Raw genomic sequence first — 14,089 nt, 5'->3', positions numbered from 1 at the left:
CCATACTCTTTGGTTCTTTCGGTAAAGTCACGTGGGTATAAAATAAACAATTAAATCACGACGTTTCGATTGCAACACAAGCAATCATCATCAGGTGTGGTAAAACTCAGCTAAACGTGTTCTTGCTGTAGTCACACCCGATGATGATTGCTTGTGTTGCAATCGAAAACGTGATTTAATTTATTTTGTATGTTATACCCACGTGACTTTACCGAAAGAAATTTCGATTTAAAGCTTTCGTGACTGTAAGGATTCATCTTCTTTGGTTCTTTCGGTAAAGTCACGTAGAATGAGAATAAAATAAGAAAATAAGACAACAAAATTCTCACGACGTTTACCGAAAGAACCAAAGAGAAAGCATGGCATGAACGTTGCGAGGTGGTTCTTGAACCCCATGAATCGCCTGCCACTGCTTCCACATCACTGAGCTGTGGCGTTTCCCCACGTCGTGGCTTGAACAAGCGACGTCGTGGCTTGAACAAGCGACGTCGTGGCTTGAACAAGCGACGTCGTGGCTTGAACAAGCGACGTCGTGGCTTGAACAAGCGACGTCGTGGCTTGGACAAGCGACGTCGTGGCTTGGACAAGCGACGTCGTGGCTTGGACAAGCGACGTCGTGGCTTGGACAAGCGACGTCGTGGCTTGGACAAGCGACGTCGTGGCTTGGACAAGCGACGTCGTGGCTTGGACAAGCGACGTCGTGGCTTGGACAAGCGACGTCGTGGCTTGGACAAGCGACGTCGTGGCTTGGACAAGCGACGTCGTGGCTTGGACAAGCGACGTCGTGGCTTGGACAAGCGACGTCGTGGCTTGGACAAGCGACGTCGTGGCTTGGACAAGCGACGTCGTGGCTTGGACAAGCGACGTCGTGGCTTGGACAAGCGACGTCGTGGCTTGGACAAGCGACGTCGTGGCTTGGACAAGCGACGTCGTGGCTTGGACAAGCGACGTCGTGGCTTGGACAAGCGACGTCGTGGCTTGGACAAGCGACGTCGTGGCTTGGACAAGCGACGTCGTGGCTTGGACAAGCGACGTCGTGGCTTGGACAAGCGACGTCGTGGCTTGGACAAGCGACGTCGTGGCTTGGACAAGCGACGTCGTGGCTTGGACAAGCGACGTCGTGGCTTGGACAAGCGACGTCGTGGCTTGGACAAGCGACGTCGTGGCTTGGACAAGCGACGTCGTGGCTTGGACAAGCGACGTCGTGGCTTGGACAAGCGACGTCGTGGCTTGGACAAGCGACGTCGTGGCTTGGACAAGCGACGTCGTGGCTTGGACAAGCGACGTCGTGGCTTGGACAAGCGACGTCGTGGCTTGGACAAGCGACGTCGTGGCTTGGACAAGCGACGTCGTGGCTTGGACAAGCGACGTCGTGGCTTGGACAAGCGACGTCGTGGCTTGGACAAGCGACGTCGTGGCTTGGACAAGCGACGTCGTGGCTTGGACAAGCGACGTCGTGGCTTGGACAAGCGACGTCGTGGCTTGGACAAGCGACGTCGTGGCTTGGACAAGCGACGTCGTGGCTTGGACAAGCGACGTCGTGGCTTGGACAAGCGACGTCGTGGCTTGGACAAGCGACGTCGTGGCTTGGACAAGCGACGTCGTGGCTTGGACAAGCGACGTCGTGGCTTGGACAAGCGACGTACACACACGCCTGTCCCCCGTATACTGGTGGACGCTGCTCGTTGGCGCCGTCGATAAATGACGTCACGCGATTTTGGACGATTTTTGATCCCCCCCCCTTCGTCAGAAAAAGTCAGACCCCCCCCCACCACTCAAATATGACGTCACAAAGCTCTGCCCCCCCCCCCCCCCCAAAAAATATATAAAACATGCTTCAAATCGCTTTAAACTATTGGTCATTGTAGTTCGTATTTAATGTGGCGCTGCACTCTGATGTAGGAGAAAACATTTATTAAAAAGTCTATTTAATTAAATAGAACGTGTCGTCTATATTTATTTAAAGTTGCGCATTTTTATGTGACGTCACATTTCTCAACCCCCCCCTCTCGTCATAAATGTTTGACGCCCCCCCCTCCCCCTAGGTGCGTGACGTCATTTATGGACGGCCCCTTTGCCGGCATGTGTACATCGCAACAGCAATTGCACGCTGTAGGCCTGGCAGGAAGAACAGCTGCTTTGGCTCACGCCTTTTGCTGTTCGCTGGCTGTGTCGATGCTCTCGATCTGTCGCGTCTTGCTGTGGTGTCCTGCTCCACGGCTTGCGCGCGTGTTTTTTTTTTGCTGTGTGCGGCACTTTGTGGGCGCTGTACACGCCAGCACAGACCACGCTCTCCGAGAAGACGGCTGTGTGCGCTCTCATTGGTCCCGACGAGAACGAACTTGTCCCGGACAATCTCCGCTTTCAGTGAGCCACAACTCGCTCCGTTACTGCTCTCGGCCGCGCGACGAAGCTGTCAATTGATTCGATTTCTTCTTCCTCCTCCTGCTGCTTGCGGCATCCAAACGCGAATCTTTCACGAATCACATTTTTGTTGTCGTTGTTGTTGCAGGCCTGAAGTACGCTTCCAAGGCATCCTAAATGGCTATCGCGCCTTCCTTATTGCTCCTGCTGTGATGTTTAGATTATATCTGTACACGTGGTTGCACTCGCTGTCCATCACTCTCATCAGTGACTGCTTGCACCTCCTTGCGGGCTTCTCATTTTGGGGCTGCTGCTATTGGCCCCGAAGGTTCCCCCAATTGCTGCTCCAATCGCCACTCATCTTCATGCCTTCAGGAGCTGGGATTACCATCGGCAGCCACCATGATGCTGAATAGCGCTTCTAACCGCAAGCCTTCAGGCTGTCCCTGCAATCGCTCGTGTGAACTCGAAATTCTGCAGCCCATTGCTTGCTCGTCTCAAATCGTCGTTGTGAAGCGTCATCATTTTGGGTCTATCCACCTGTGACACCACGTGTGACACCACCTGTGACACCACTTGTGACACAACCTGTGACACCACCTGTGACACCACGTGTGACACCACGTGTGACACCACCTGTGACACCACGTGTGGCACCACGTGTGGCACCACGTGTGACACCACTTGTGACACCACGTGTGACACCACGTGTGACACCACGTGTGACACCACCTGTGACACCACCTGTGACACCACCTGTGACACCACCTGTGACACCACGTGTGACACCACCTGTGACACCACCTGTGACACCACGTGTGACACCACGTGTGACACCACGTGTGACACCACGTGTGACACCACGTGTGACACCACCTGTGACACCACCTGTGACACCACCTGTGACACCACCTGTGACACCACGTGTGACACCACGTGTGGCACCACGTGTGGCACCACGTGTGGCACCACGTGTGACACCACCCCTGTTCTAGATTTCAAAGAATAGCGACGGCAGAGTCGCGTCTGAGATCAGCAGCCGCGTGCGGAGGTAACGACGGAATGCAATAACAAAGACATCATTGCTGTCATGCAATTACGTAATGGGCACCACCGCATGTTACTTCATGAAGAGTACCAGAATCTCGTCGTCCTGGTGCCCCGAACATTCATTGCCCCATCTCCGTGGATGGCGCCCTGGCCTCTGAACCCCTCGTTCTCAACTCCACTTTTCACACCCCTGACCATTATAAATCTCAAGGTTCATCCTACAAAGTCCCATCACACAAGGGGAGAAACACAAACAAAACGTTTGTTTTGCCCGTATTGAAACGGCTGCACGCCGTATGGACCTCAAAACGCAATTTCCCCGTACAAGAATGCGGGGTAAACCGTACGGGTTGACAGGTGTGAATTTTTCTTTAGTTAAAAAAGTACGTCTTTAATATGAATGTCAACCTTGCAACGCTGCGCTGCCACTGTCCCGCAACATTTGGGTCTATCCACGCGCTGAGCTGGCTCCAATAATTGCCCAAGCTCTGCAGTCCTCTATGTACTGAGGGTTTATCGGCAAATTTAATGAGCGTTTACATGTGGGAGCAAACTGGTGCACGTGTCGGCAACCTACGCATGCGAAGGGGGGGGGGGTAACACTACCCAACACATTGCATCCCACTGGGATTTTTAGCACACAGCGTTGAAATGCGGTGTTTTTTTTTTTTCTGGAAGACTTGCTGTTGTTTTTCCCAGGATGTAGTCACTTTAAGATGTTTCTTGTTTTTGTTTTGTTGTGGTTTGCACCCGAGTCAAGAGCCGCATGGCTCACAGGGTTATCTCCATATATATAAAAGGCAAAGTTGTGAATGTGTGTCTGTTCAAAATGTTTAGCGTACTTCCCGACATGCAACAACTGGACATTTGCCATGTGGGTACTTTCCAGACTGTACACCATGCACAAATTATAAAAATAGACTTTTTTTTTGGTGGGGGGGGGGGGAGCTCAATAATGCATTCCCGCTCACTGCCACCACCGGTGACGATTATTTCAACCGCTTCTGGGCCTCCCCTAGGTCGACTCAGCCTCAAACGAGTAACTGCTGTGGTGAGTGAACATTGCCATTGGGGAGACAAAGGCGGCCGGGCGTGGTGGATCCAAGTCCCGGGCGAAGCCGGGTAGTACAGCTGGTACCTAATAAATGAAAAAACTGAAAACACACGGCAAGGTTGAGTCGACTTTTTGTTAACTTTATTGTGCTGCCCTCTGCTGGCGGGCCAGTGTATTGCAGTTCCCCAACCCCACGGGAAGTTTTTGCCAAATTTGTGTGTGGTCCATCAACCCTCGCGTCCACAGTGCTGGATTACAGGTCACGTGCGTAGTCGCCACCCTTAGGCTAAACTTGCGTTATGATCTCTAATCCACGTGTTCCTTCCGTCTCGCACAGACATTCTAGGTTAGCCATGCACCTCTCAATTATTATTTTCCTGCTACTTGAGCCTTTTGAGCAATTTTTTTGCTCAATGTCCACGTTTCTAATCCACATGTAGCAAGTGATGGGCACCGATTTAATCACGTTGTGTGAACTGAGCATTGAGGAGCAATGCACCAATGTGCTTGACACGCAACATTTCGCCGGAAGCAATATTATCCTGCGGCTAAAGAATATAAACGCCAGCACACCACGCAGCGTCGCAAGCGATTCCATGCAGAACACCTCTCTTCCGGTTCGAGAGAGATCGTTGTGTGTCCATTAATGAGGTCATCATTATCATCACTGATGACCATCGCTGACGATGGCTGTCCCATGGAAACGATGATCGAGTTCAGAAACGATGGGAAACGGAAAGTGGCTTTTCATGACCGATACAGATTGCTTGCACGACATTCTCTGCAAAGTGAACAAACGTGGACTTAAAAAAAAGTGTCTAAATATATCTACGAGTAATTCTAAACAAACAGTGTTGGGTCGCGTCTTTGGGCGGCTGTTTTCCCACGGACAATGTCCTCCTTGTTGATGGGTGGTTCTCTGTGGAAGCTTGTATTCCACACCGGTGATGATGACTCAATCCCAGGTGAGGGAAAAGCTGATTTGAAGTTTTCGTGACTGCAGGGATCCATACGCTTTGGTTCTTTCGGTAAAATCACGTGGGTAGAAAATAAATTAAATCACGACGTTTCGATTGCAACACAAGCAATCATCATCAGGTGGGAAAATCCACAGCAATAAACTTTTTTCTTGCTGTAATTTTTCTTGCTGTGGTTTTCCCACCTGATGATGATTGCTTGTGTTGCAATCGAAACGTCGTGATTAAAGGTATTTTATACCCACGTGAAATTCCCGAAGGAACCAAAGAGTGTCGCTGACGAGACGCTTTGGACGAACCTCCAGCCCCAATATCCAGAAGGAGCACGCAACGTCACTTGAACTTCAGCCATTTATTAAATATATCTCCCAATACAAAGAATCACTCAAGCGTTGATCTGCATGTGCAGTGTTCAAGGATGAAAGCCACAACCCTAACTACATGATTACGAACAGAGAAAGGCATTAATAAAAACAACTGGCATTAACAAAAAAAATCCGAGATTAAAATGCCTGACAAATCATTTGAAGAACACGGCTCTTTGAAATTAATCGACATACCAATGTTCTAGCTTCGTCCGTGAATTGAATCGAGCACTTCAACTTTTTCACTACGACTGTGAATATAATTGTGCAGCTCATCAGGTTGTGAAGGCATCGGTGGCGACGAGCGGTTGGTATTGGATCTTTCCGGCGCGGAGCCGGTAGATCTTCACGGCAGCCACGCAGACGGCGCTGACGGCCAGGGTGGCAGCCAGGGCGTACACCATGCCCGTCCAGCCAGGCAGCCCAGCGCTACCATGCTCCTCCAGGGAGGCTGTAGTGGGGGGTGGGGGGAGGGGGAGTATGCAATGCAAAGTGAATTCATGAAACGTGCAAAAAAAATGCGATCGCATCCTTGAGATGCTGTGTAAAAAAAACCGGCGCGCTTAAACATCGAGTGGAGAGATTCGGTCGGTGGGTGGGCCGACGACATCATTGTCGCCACGCGTCTTGACCTCGACCAGGCACAAGGAGTCGATAGCACTGATGGCAGGGCTCAAGGGAGATTCGGACCATGGTGACTGCACAGGAGAATCGGTGACCTCCCACGTAGGGGCACGTAGGTGAAAGTTGCTTGGAGGCTACAGCAGCCGTAGCAATGGTAGGGATATCGGCAACAGCGGGGAGGGCAGTGACAGCAGAATAGCGGCACTAACAGTCGCAAATGTATGACAGGAGAAGAAGCAGCAGTAGGAAAAAGATGCATCAGAAGCAGAATTGGACGCACCAGCTGTAGCAAAGAAAGCACAAGGCAGACAAGCCAGTACATTGACGGCCTCTTAAGTACAACAATACGAAGTCTCTTTATTTCACGATATGAAAAAAAACCCCCCTGGTTTTAATGCCATTACTGACAACCTCTTCTCTCAGGGCCTAGACGACCTCACCTGGAAGCCTTATCTATTCCCACACTGGTAACAAAAGTCTTTCGTTTTGAACATTGCACGTGTCCTAGTAGATGGCAAGATCATCGGAGGTAAATGGGGAGGCAAATGGCAGACTTTTTCCTCCCGTTTGATTTAACCCACCATTTGTACAGCATGGTCCTAGTAAAGTTCACAGTATGGGGGCGGTGATTGCTACGCGTTTTACTCATTGAGCAATCTTCAGGTAATTTAATAAAAATGGCAGATGTATCTATTTGGCCTCTTACACATGGCCTATCCTTTCGAATAACATGACATACATACTCTTTGCTTCTTCGGTGACGATTGCTTGTGTGGCGATCGGAAACGTCGTGATCTCTTATTATTATTTTTTCTACCCTACGTGACTTTACCGAAAGAACCAAAGAGTGTGGGATTCCTGCAGCCACGAAAGCTTCAAATCAAAACGTGACGGACACTTTAATATCCACTCTGAAGCAGTCGTTGTGTAGTTTCACAGCTTGCAAAACCCGCAGTACTAACCGGGGCGGCCACGGGGCTCGAATCGCGAATCACCGCAACAATCGGCAAAACTCGGAGGACTGCCAGGGTTCAACCGGACACGCCTCGTGTGGATGGTCGAGCTTGCGGCGACAACGGGACCAGGGCTCTGACCTCTGCCAGTCTTGCGCAGCCTGATGGGGCCCTGGGACAGGTCGACGGAGTGGTCGGCGTGACGCGCCTCCCCGAGGTCGCGTGCCGCCCGCGATCCCCGCAAGCAGCCTCGACGGCACCGCGAGCCCCAGTCCGAGACGTTGCACACGCGCACCGAACACTCCAAGTACACCTGCCAGGGACATCGTCATCGTTATCATCATCACTCTTGGTACACCTGCCAGGGACATCGTCATCATCGTCATCACCTTTAGGTACACCTGCCAGGGACATCGTCATCATCGTCATCACTCTAGGTACACCTGCCAGGGACATCGTCATCATCGTCATCACTCTAGGTACACCTGCCAGGGACATCGTCATCATCGTCATCACTCTAGGTACACCTGCCAGGGACATCGTCATCATCGTCATCACTCTAGGTACACCTGCCAGGGACATCGTCATCATCGTCATCACTCTAGGTACACCTGCCAGGGACATCGTCATCGTTATCATCATCATCACTCTAGGTACACCTGCCAGGGACATCGTCATCACTCTAGGTACACCTGCCAGGGACATCGTCATCATTGTCATCATCACTCTAGGTACACCTGCCAGGGACATCGTCATCATCATTATCATCATCACTCTAGGTACACCTGCCAGGGACATCGTCATCATCATCATCATTATCATCACTCTAGGTACACCTGCCAGGGACATTGTCATCGTCATCATCATCATCACTCTAGGTACACCTGCCAGGGACATCGTCATCGTCATCATCATCATCACTCTAGGTACACCTGCCAGGGACATCGTCATCATCATCATCACTCTACGTACACCTGCCAGGGACATCGTCAGCATCATCATCATCGTCTTCACCATCATCATCATTATCACTCCAAGTACACCTGCCAGGGACATCATCATCATCGTCTTCACCATCATCATCATCATCGTCTTCACCATCGTCTTCACCATCATCATCATCGTCTTCACCATCATCATCATCATCGTCTTCACCATCATCATCACTCTAGGTACACCTGCTAGGGATCACAGCATCATCAATCCAGGTACAGCTGTCAGGGACCACCTCATTGTGTTCACCATCATTATCATCTTCACCATCATCATCATCGTCTTCACCATCATCATCATCATCGTCTTCACCATCATCATCGTCTTCACCATCATCATCATCGTCATCATCACTCTAGGTACACCTGCTAGGGATCACACCATCATCCATCCAGGTACAGCTGTCAGGGACCACCTCATCGTGTTCACTGGTTTTCAGAGTGTCTGTCTGACCTATGACCAGTATTTTAACTGAAACCCCTGTCCTGTGTACCCTCACAAATCTGTGGTTTCTACTCCAGTGCAGAAGTAGTGAATGTTCACTGGTTCATTTATCAATAGACAGATTCGAGGAGACTGGAGATTGTTTAAACCACTTGGTTTCAATATCTGAAATATCTCGCATTGTTTGACGGTGACTAACAGTGCTACTTTTGTGCTTTTATAAATTGGTTTTAGTTCATCATGATGTCTTCTGGTGTTGTCACAAGGAGCCTTTTAGAGACAACTTTGTCTTTTCATTATACAGTAAAACCTTGGATTGCGAGTAACTTGGTCTGCGAGTGTTTTGCAAGACGAGCTAAACATGTTTAAATAAATATTAATTTGATAAACCAGCGAGGTTTTACAAATACGAGTAGTACGTATACGCTTTGTCTGCCGAGCGTCACGTGATCACAACTGATATACGAGTGCTTTGATATACGAGTGCTTTGGATTACAAACACGTTTCCGGAACGAATTATGCTCGCAACCCAAGGTTTTTACTGATATCCCGATTATCGCGAGGTCAGTGGCAACTATTTACCTGTGCCACATCACAGTAAAGGGAGTAGAATCAATGATCTAATGAATGGAAAATGAAAAGGGAACGAGAAGGGCAGGAGAGATGATCGTTAATGGGAAACTTGAGGAAAAGGATGGGAAATTAATGGGGAAACGAGAGAAAATGAATCGGGAGAGGGAGGTGCTACTTAAGGGGATCGACGCTGATGCATGGAACACCGTCTGTTTTCACAGGAGGTGGCGGGGAGAGTGGGGGGGGGGGGGTTATAGTGGTATGTGACCACACAGAAGTTACGTGATTTGTGGGGGGGGGGGGGGTGAGAGTCGATTTACGGATTCACTTAAAACGGAGGTTGGCATCGAACTTGAAGCTTGGGGTCGTGCAGAGTTTTTATTCAAATTTCGCTCCAGCGGATTGCCGCAAACACACACACACGTCCGGAGGGACGGGCGTACCCGGATTCCAATGCCACCATGTCGCATCTAATTCTACCCGTTGACCAATAGCCGTCGCCAAAAACTCGCGCCGCACCTGCGCGCCGACGAAGAACTCCACGCTGTCGAAGCTGAAGCGCCGCCGGTCGTTGACGCCGCTGTTGTAGTCGCTGTAGGAGGGGTCAACGCGGCACCTGCATGATCCGACCAGACACACACACACACACACGGCGGCGGCGGGTTGGCCTCGCAAATAGTCCTCGTCTCGGGTAGCGAAAAGAGTGAACTCGTTTTGCCAATACCACTGCCCGTAAGAGGGGGAGATGAAAAAAAAACGTCGCGTGTAAAATAATGAGCCTGGTCGAGATCTCTCTGCTTCAAAGCGGACGTCTCGTTGCTTACAAACGACACCCGAAAAAATAATTGCTGCCGTGTTTTGCCCGTGCTGCACAAATAACAAGATGATGGCATTTGTCGTCGACGCCGCTCTAACGAGAATACACGCGCGTCACAACGCGTGACCGTCTGGCCAATCGCCGCGCTCCCCTGAATCGCATCCGTGAGTGACGGGAGAGCAGCGTCTGTTTTCACAGTGGGCGCGAGGGGCGGAGTTTAGGGTGGGGCGTGGTTACGCGGACGTCACGTGACTTAACGGGAGAACGGCCACCGCCCAGAACTTCATCCCGTTCATTGTTTTTTGCCTTTTCACTTTTGAGAGCGGTGGAATTGACGAATGCCGTTGAGGTGTTTTTGTTGTTGTTGTTATTTGTGCGCCACTGGCAACTCTTTGTCTTTTTTTTTTAATCAGCTAAGGCTCACTGAGCTACGTAGCTCTTTTTCAGAAGCAACCTCACTACGAATGACAGCTCAACGAAGTGACTTAACACGCGGAAATTTATAGCAGCCAAATACTCTCAATATAGCAGCAGCAACAGCAGCACATCAATCCAGGTACAGAGGCTAACCTGCTGGATGAACAGAAAACAATTCCGCGAACTTATTGCAGAATTGCACCGTCAGCTTTACAATTAAGTGGCCTTTCGGAAGTGCTGATATTTAATATGAAACAAAAACCGCGGAGAAGGATTGGACCACTGCGATTTTAAATCGCAATCACTCGCATTGCCTGAAATTCTGCATTCGCTCAACGCCGACCAGGTCAAGTCGCGCGACGGGAGAGAGCCATGTGCACGCACCCGTTCTGGAGCAGGAAAAAGGAGGCGCTGTCCGGCGCTCCCGGGTAGGGCGAGACTTTGCACGTCTCCAGGAAGAGCTGAAGGTCCCTGGCCGCCGAGGTCAGCGCCACCTGCCACAGAGACGCAACGCGATTCTTCGTCGTCGTCGTCGGCCGAAATCGCGACGACGACAACTTCTTCCCTCTCTTACCCCCAGGGTCTCGGCACTTTGGCTGATGACACTTCACGAGTTTGAGGGCCGCCACGCATTTGAAACCATTGGGGCATTTGACAGCCGCACGATTGGGTGGGGGGGGGGCGGCTGGGGGGGGGGTGGTGTTTTCACATTTTGTACTGCTGGGAGCCGCACATCACGGGCAGCACTAAAGGCTATCGGGGCCCACGGGACCTGCAATGGAGAACACTTCTCTACCCACCGCTGACGTCTCCTCCCCCCCCCGTCACCCCACTCGTTCTCAACCTCGGCCCTTCTCACCTCGGCGTAGAGAGGCTCTCCCAGCTCGACGTCGTACGGGTAGGAGTAGATGGGCTGGTGGAAGAATTGGTTCATGTAGAAGCGCACCCGTAGATCGAAGAGTCCCATGCTGACTTCGTCCTGCACCCTGCAGCAAGGGTGGAAGGCAGTTAGTGGTTGTGCTGTGCAGGGACGATGCGAATCGCCCCACAGAGCCATCATTTGACGTGCCCAAGGCGGGTGGGGCGGTACCACCTGTGGACTCACTGGCGGGGGGGGGGGGCACGCCCCCCCCCCAATGATTCGATCGAAATCCTTATTTTCGATCAGATCAGTGGGGTTTGTTAGTAATAAATCGGCATTTTGCGACCCCCCACTGCTACTGTGTAGCATATTACTACGTGCCAGGGACTCTATGAGATGATAGAACAATAGTCTGAGTCCATAATTGACAATAAGTAACGGCAAAGCAGTTATAAGTGACTCACAGAATTGTGCACAGTTGTGTATACAGAGTCCACGACTTCCCTGAAGGCATCGACACCTTCAGCGAGCGCGATGCCGATCACACAACGCGGTTCGAATTCGACCCTCGATCGATGACTGTACCATCGCCGCACACGCGTCGGACAAAAAGCAAGGGACAAGTCCTTACTTACTAACTCATTACTTACTAACACCTCCTTATTTACTAACAATTCCTTACTAACAACTCCTTACTTACTAACAACTCCTTACTCACGAACAATTCCTTAATCACTAACAAGTCCTTACTTGCTAACAACTCATTACTTACTAACAAGTACTTACTAACAACGCCTTACTTACTAACAACTCCTTATATACTAACAACTCCTTACTTACTAACAACTCCTTACAAACAACTCCTTACTCACTAACAACTCCTTACTCACCAACAAGTCCTTACTAACAACTCCTTACTTAGTAACAACTCCTTACTCACTAACAACTCCTTACTAACAACTCTTTACTTACTAACAACTCCTTACTAACAACTCTTTACTTACTAACAACTCCTTACTAACTAACAACTCCTTACTAACAACTCTTTACTTACTAACAACTCCTTACTCACTAACAACTCCTTACTAACAACTCCTTACTAACTAACAACTCCTTACTAACAAGTCCTTACTTACTAACAAGTCTTTACTTACTAACAACTCCTCTATCATTTTTCAGTGCTGGAGGGGTTGCCCCCCTACCTGAACATCCTGGCTCCGCCATTGCCTGTGGTGGTAAATCTCACCGGTTATCATCTATGGGCAGTAGTCACAATTGGCAGATAAGCTGAGCGTATATCTTGCCTTTTTTATAGACACCCTTTATGTCTGAGGGGCCGTCCATAAATGACGTCACGCGATTTTGGACGATTTTTGACCCCCCCCCCCCAAACCATATTTCCATTTTGAAAATAAAACGTGTTTCAAATCGTTAATCTTTGGTTCTTTCGGTAAAGTCACGTATAAGTAAGAAATAATAAAATAACATAATAGCGTACGACGTTTCGGTTGCAACACAAGCAGCCATCATCAGGTACAGAAGAGCTAAATTTACGAGAGAGGGGAAACACATAACCCCAGATGTATATACAGACACCCAAGTAGGGGGAACTAACACAGATACAACAGGGGACACAGAGAGAGAAGCATACCAGACAGACAGAGTTTAGCAGAATTTGGAAACCATGTAAAGCAACACAGACGGTCGGTCAAAATACAATTAACGCATAGCCTGGTTGATTACGCTATTTCAAAGATTGCTAAATTGCAAGCTAAGTATGAAATTTAAGATACAGACGGCACACACACACATAGACATTCAAGTAGAGCGGACCAGCACAGGTACAAGCACAGTGAAGTCGCCTTAAATAGGCAGAGAAGGCAAGGCTGAGAGACAATGGGACATATTAGCATGAGAAGGCAAGGCTGAGAGACAATGGGACATTTTAGCATGAGGTATGCATAGAGCAAAGTAGAGCAAGGCAGCAAACACTCAGAAGCACCAAGACCCACACATAGGCAGAGACAACACAGATAAACAAATCCAAGCACAGACACAAATGCAGATACACAAGCAGAGACAACACTTAGACAACACAAGACAACACAAGACAACACAAAGACAGACACAAAGATACAGACCTTATACCTCCCCGTAGAGGCGGTTTAAACTTGGTTCGAAGCTTTCGTGACTGCAGGAATTAATCTTACGGTTCAAATCGCTTTAAACTATTGTCATTGTAGTGCGTATTCAATGTGGCGCTGCACTCTGATGTTGTAGGAGTGTTGTTATAACAATTAGTGTCGTTATAACAATTCTATATTTCATATTCTTAGTTTTTTCGGTAAAGTCACGTTGAAGAGATGACCGTTTGAGTTATGGTCGAAACGTCGTGAGAATTTTTTTATTGTTTTATATATATTTTGTTATTTTGTTGTTTCTCTTCAACGTGACTTTACCGAAAAAACTTAGAATATGAATTACTGCAGTCACGAAAGCTTTAAATCAAAATTTAATTCTATATTTATTTAAAGTTGCGCATTTTGATGTGACGTCACATTTCTCACCCCCCCCCCCTCATCACACATTGTCCCA

General features: G+C 49.3%; 1 protein-coding gene across 1 annotated transcript in view; it reads right to left on the bottom strand.

The window, feature by feature from the left end:
- Positions 1-5,782: 5,782 nt before the first annotated feature.
- The window catches only part of LOC103091832 (scavenger receptor cysteine-rich domain-containing protein DMBT1), a 71,148-nt gene continuing 62,841 nt past the window's right edge, over positions 5,783-14,089 (bottom strand). The window contains exons 27-31 of the mRNA XM_032957929.2: positions 11,492-11,618; positions 11,017-11,126; positions 9,918-10,014; positions 7,529-7,700; positions 5,783-6,261 (exon numbers count right to left, since the gene is read on the bottom strand). Coding sequence (XP_032813820.2) covers positions 6,086-6,261; positions 7,529-7,700; positions 9,918-10,014; positions 11,017-11,126; positions 11,492-11,618 — 682 coding nt within the window. The 3' untranslated portion in view covers positions 5,783-6,085. The remainder of the gene's footprint in view (positions 6,262-7,528; positions 7,701-9,917; positions 10,015-11,016; positions 11,127-11,491; positions 11,619-14,089) is intronic.

Source organism: Petromyzon marinus, chromosome 21 (assembly GCF_048934315.1).
Source record: "Petromyzon marinus isolate PM22_M1 ecotype Great Lakes invasive population chromosome 21, UKy_Petmar_22M1.pri1.0, whole genome shotgun sequence".
Classification (NCBI taxonomy): Eukaryota; Metazoa; Chordata; class Hyperoartia; order Petromyzontiformes; family Petromyzontidae; genus Petromyzon; species Petromyzon marinus.
This window is presented reverse-complemented; position numbering and strand designations above follow the sequence as displayed.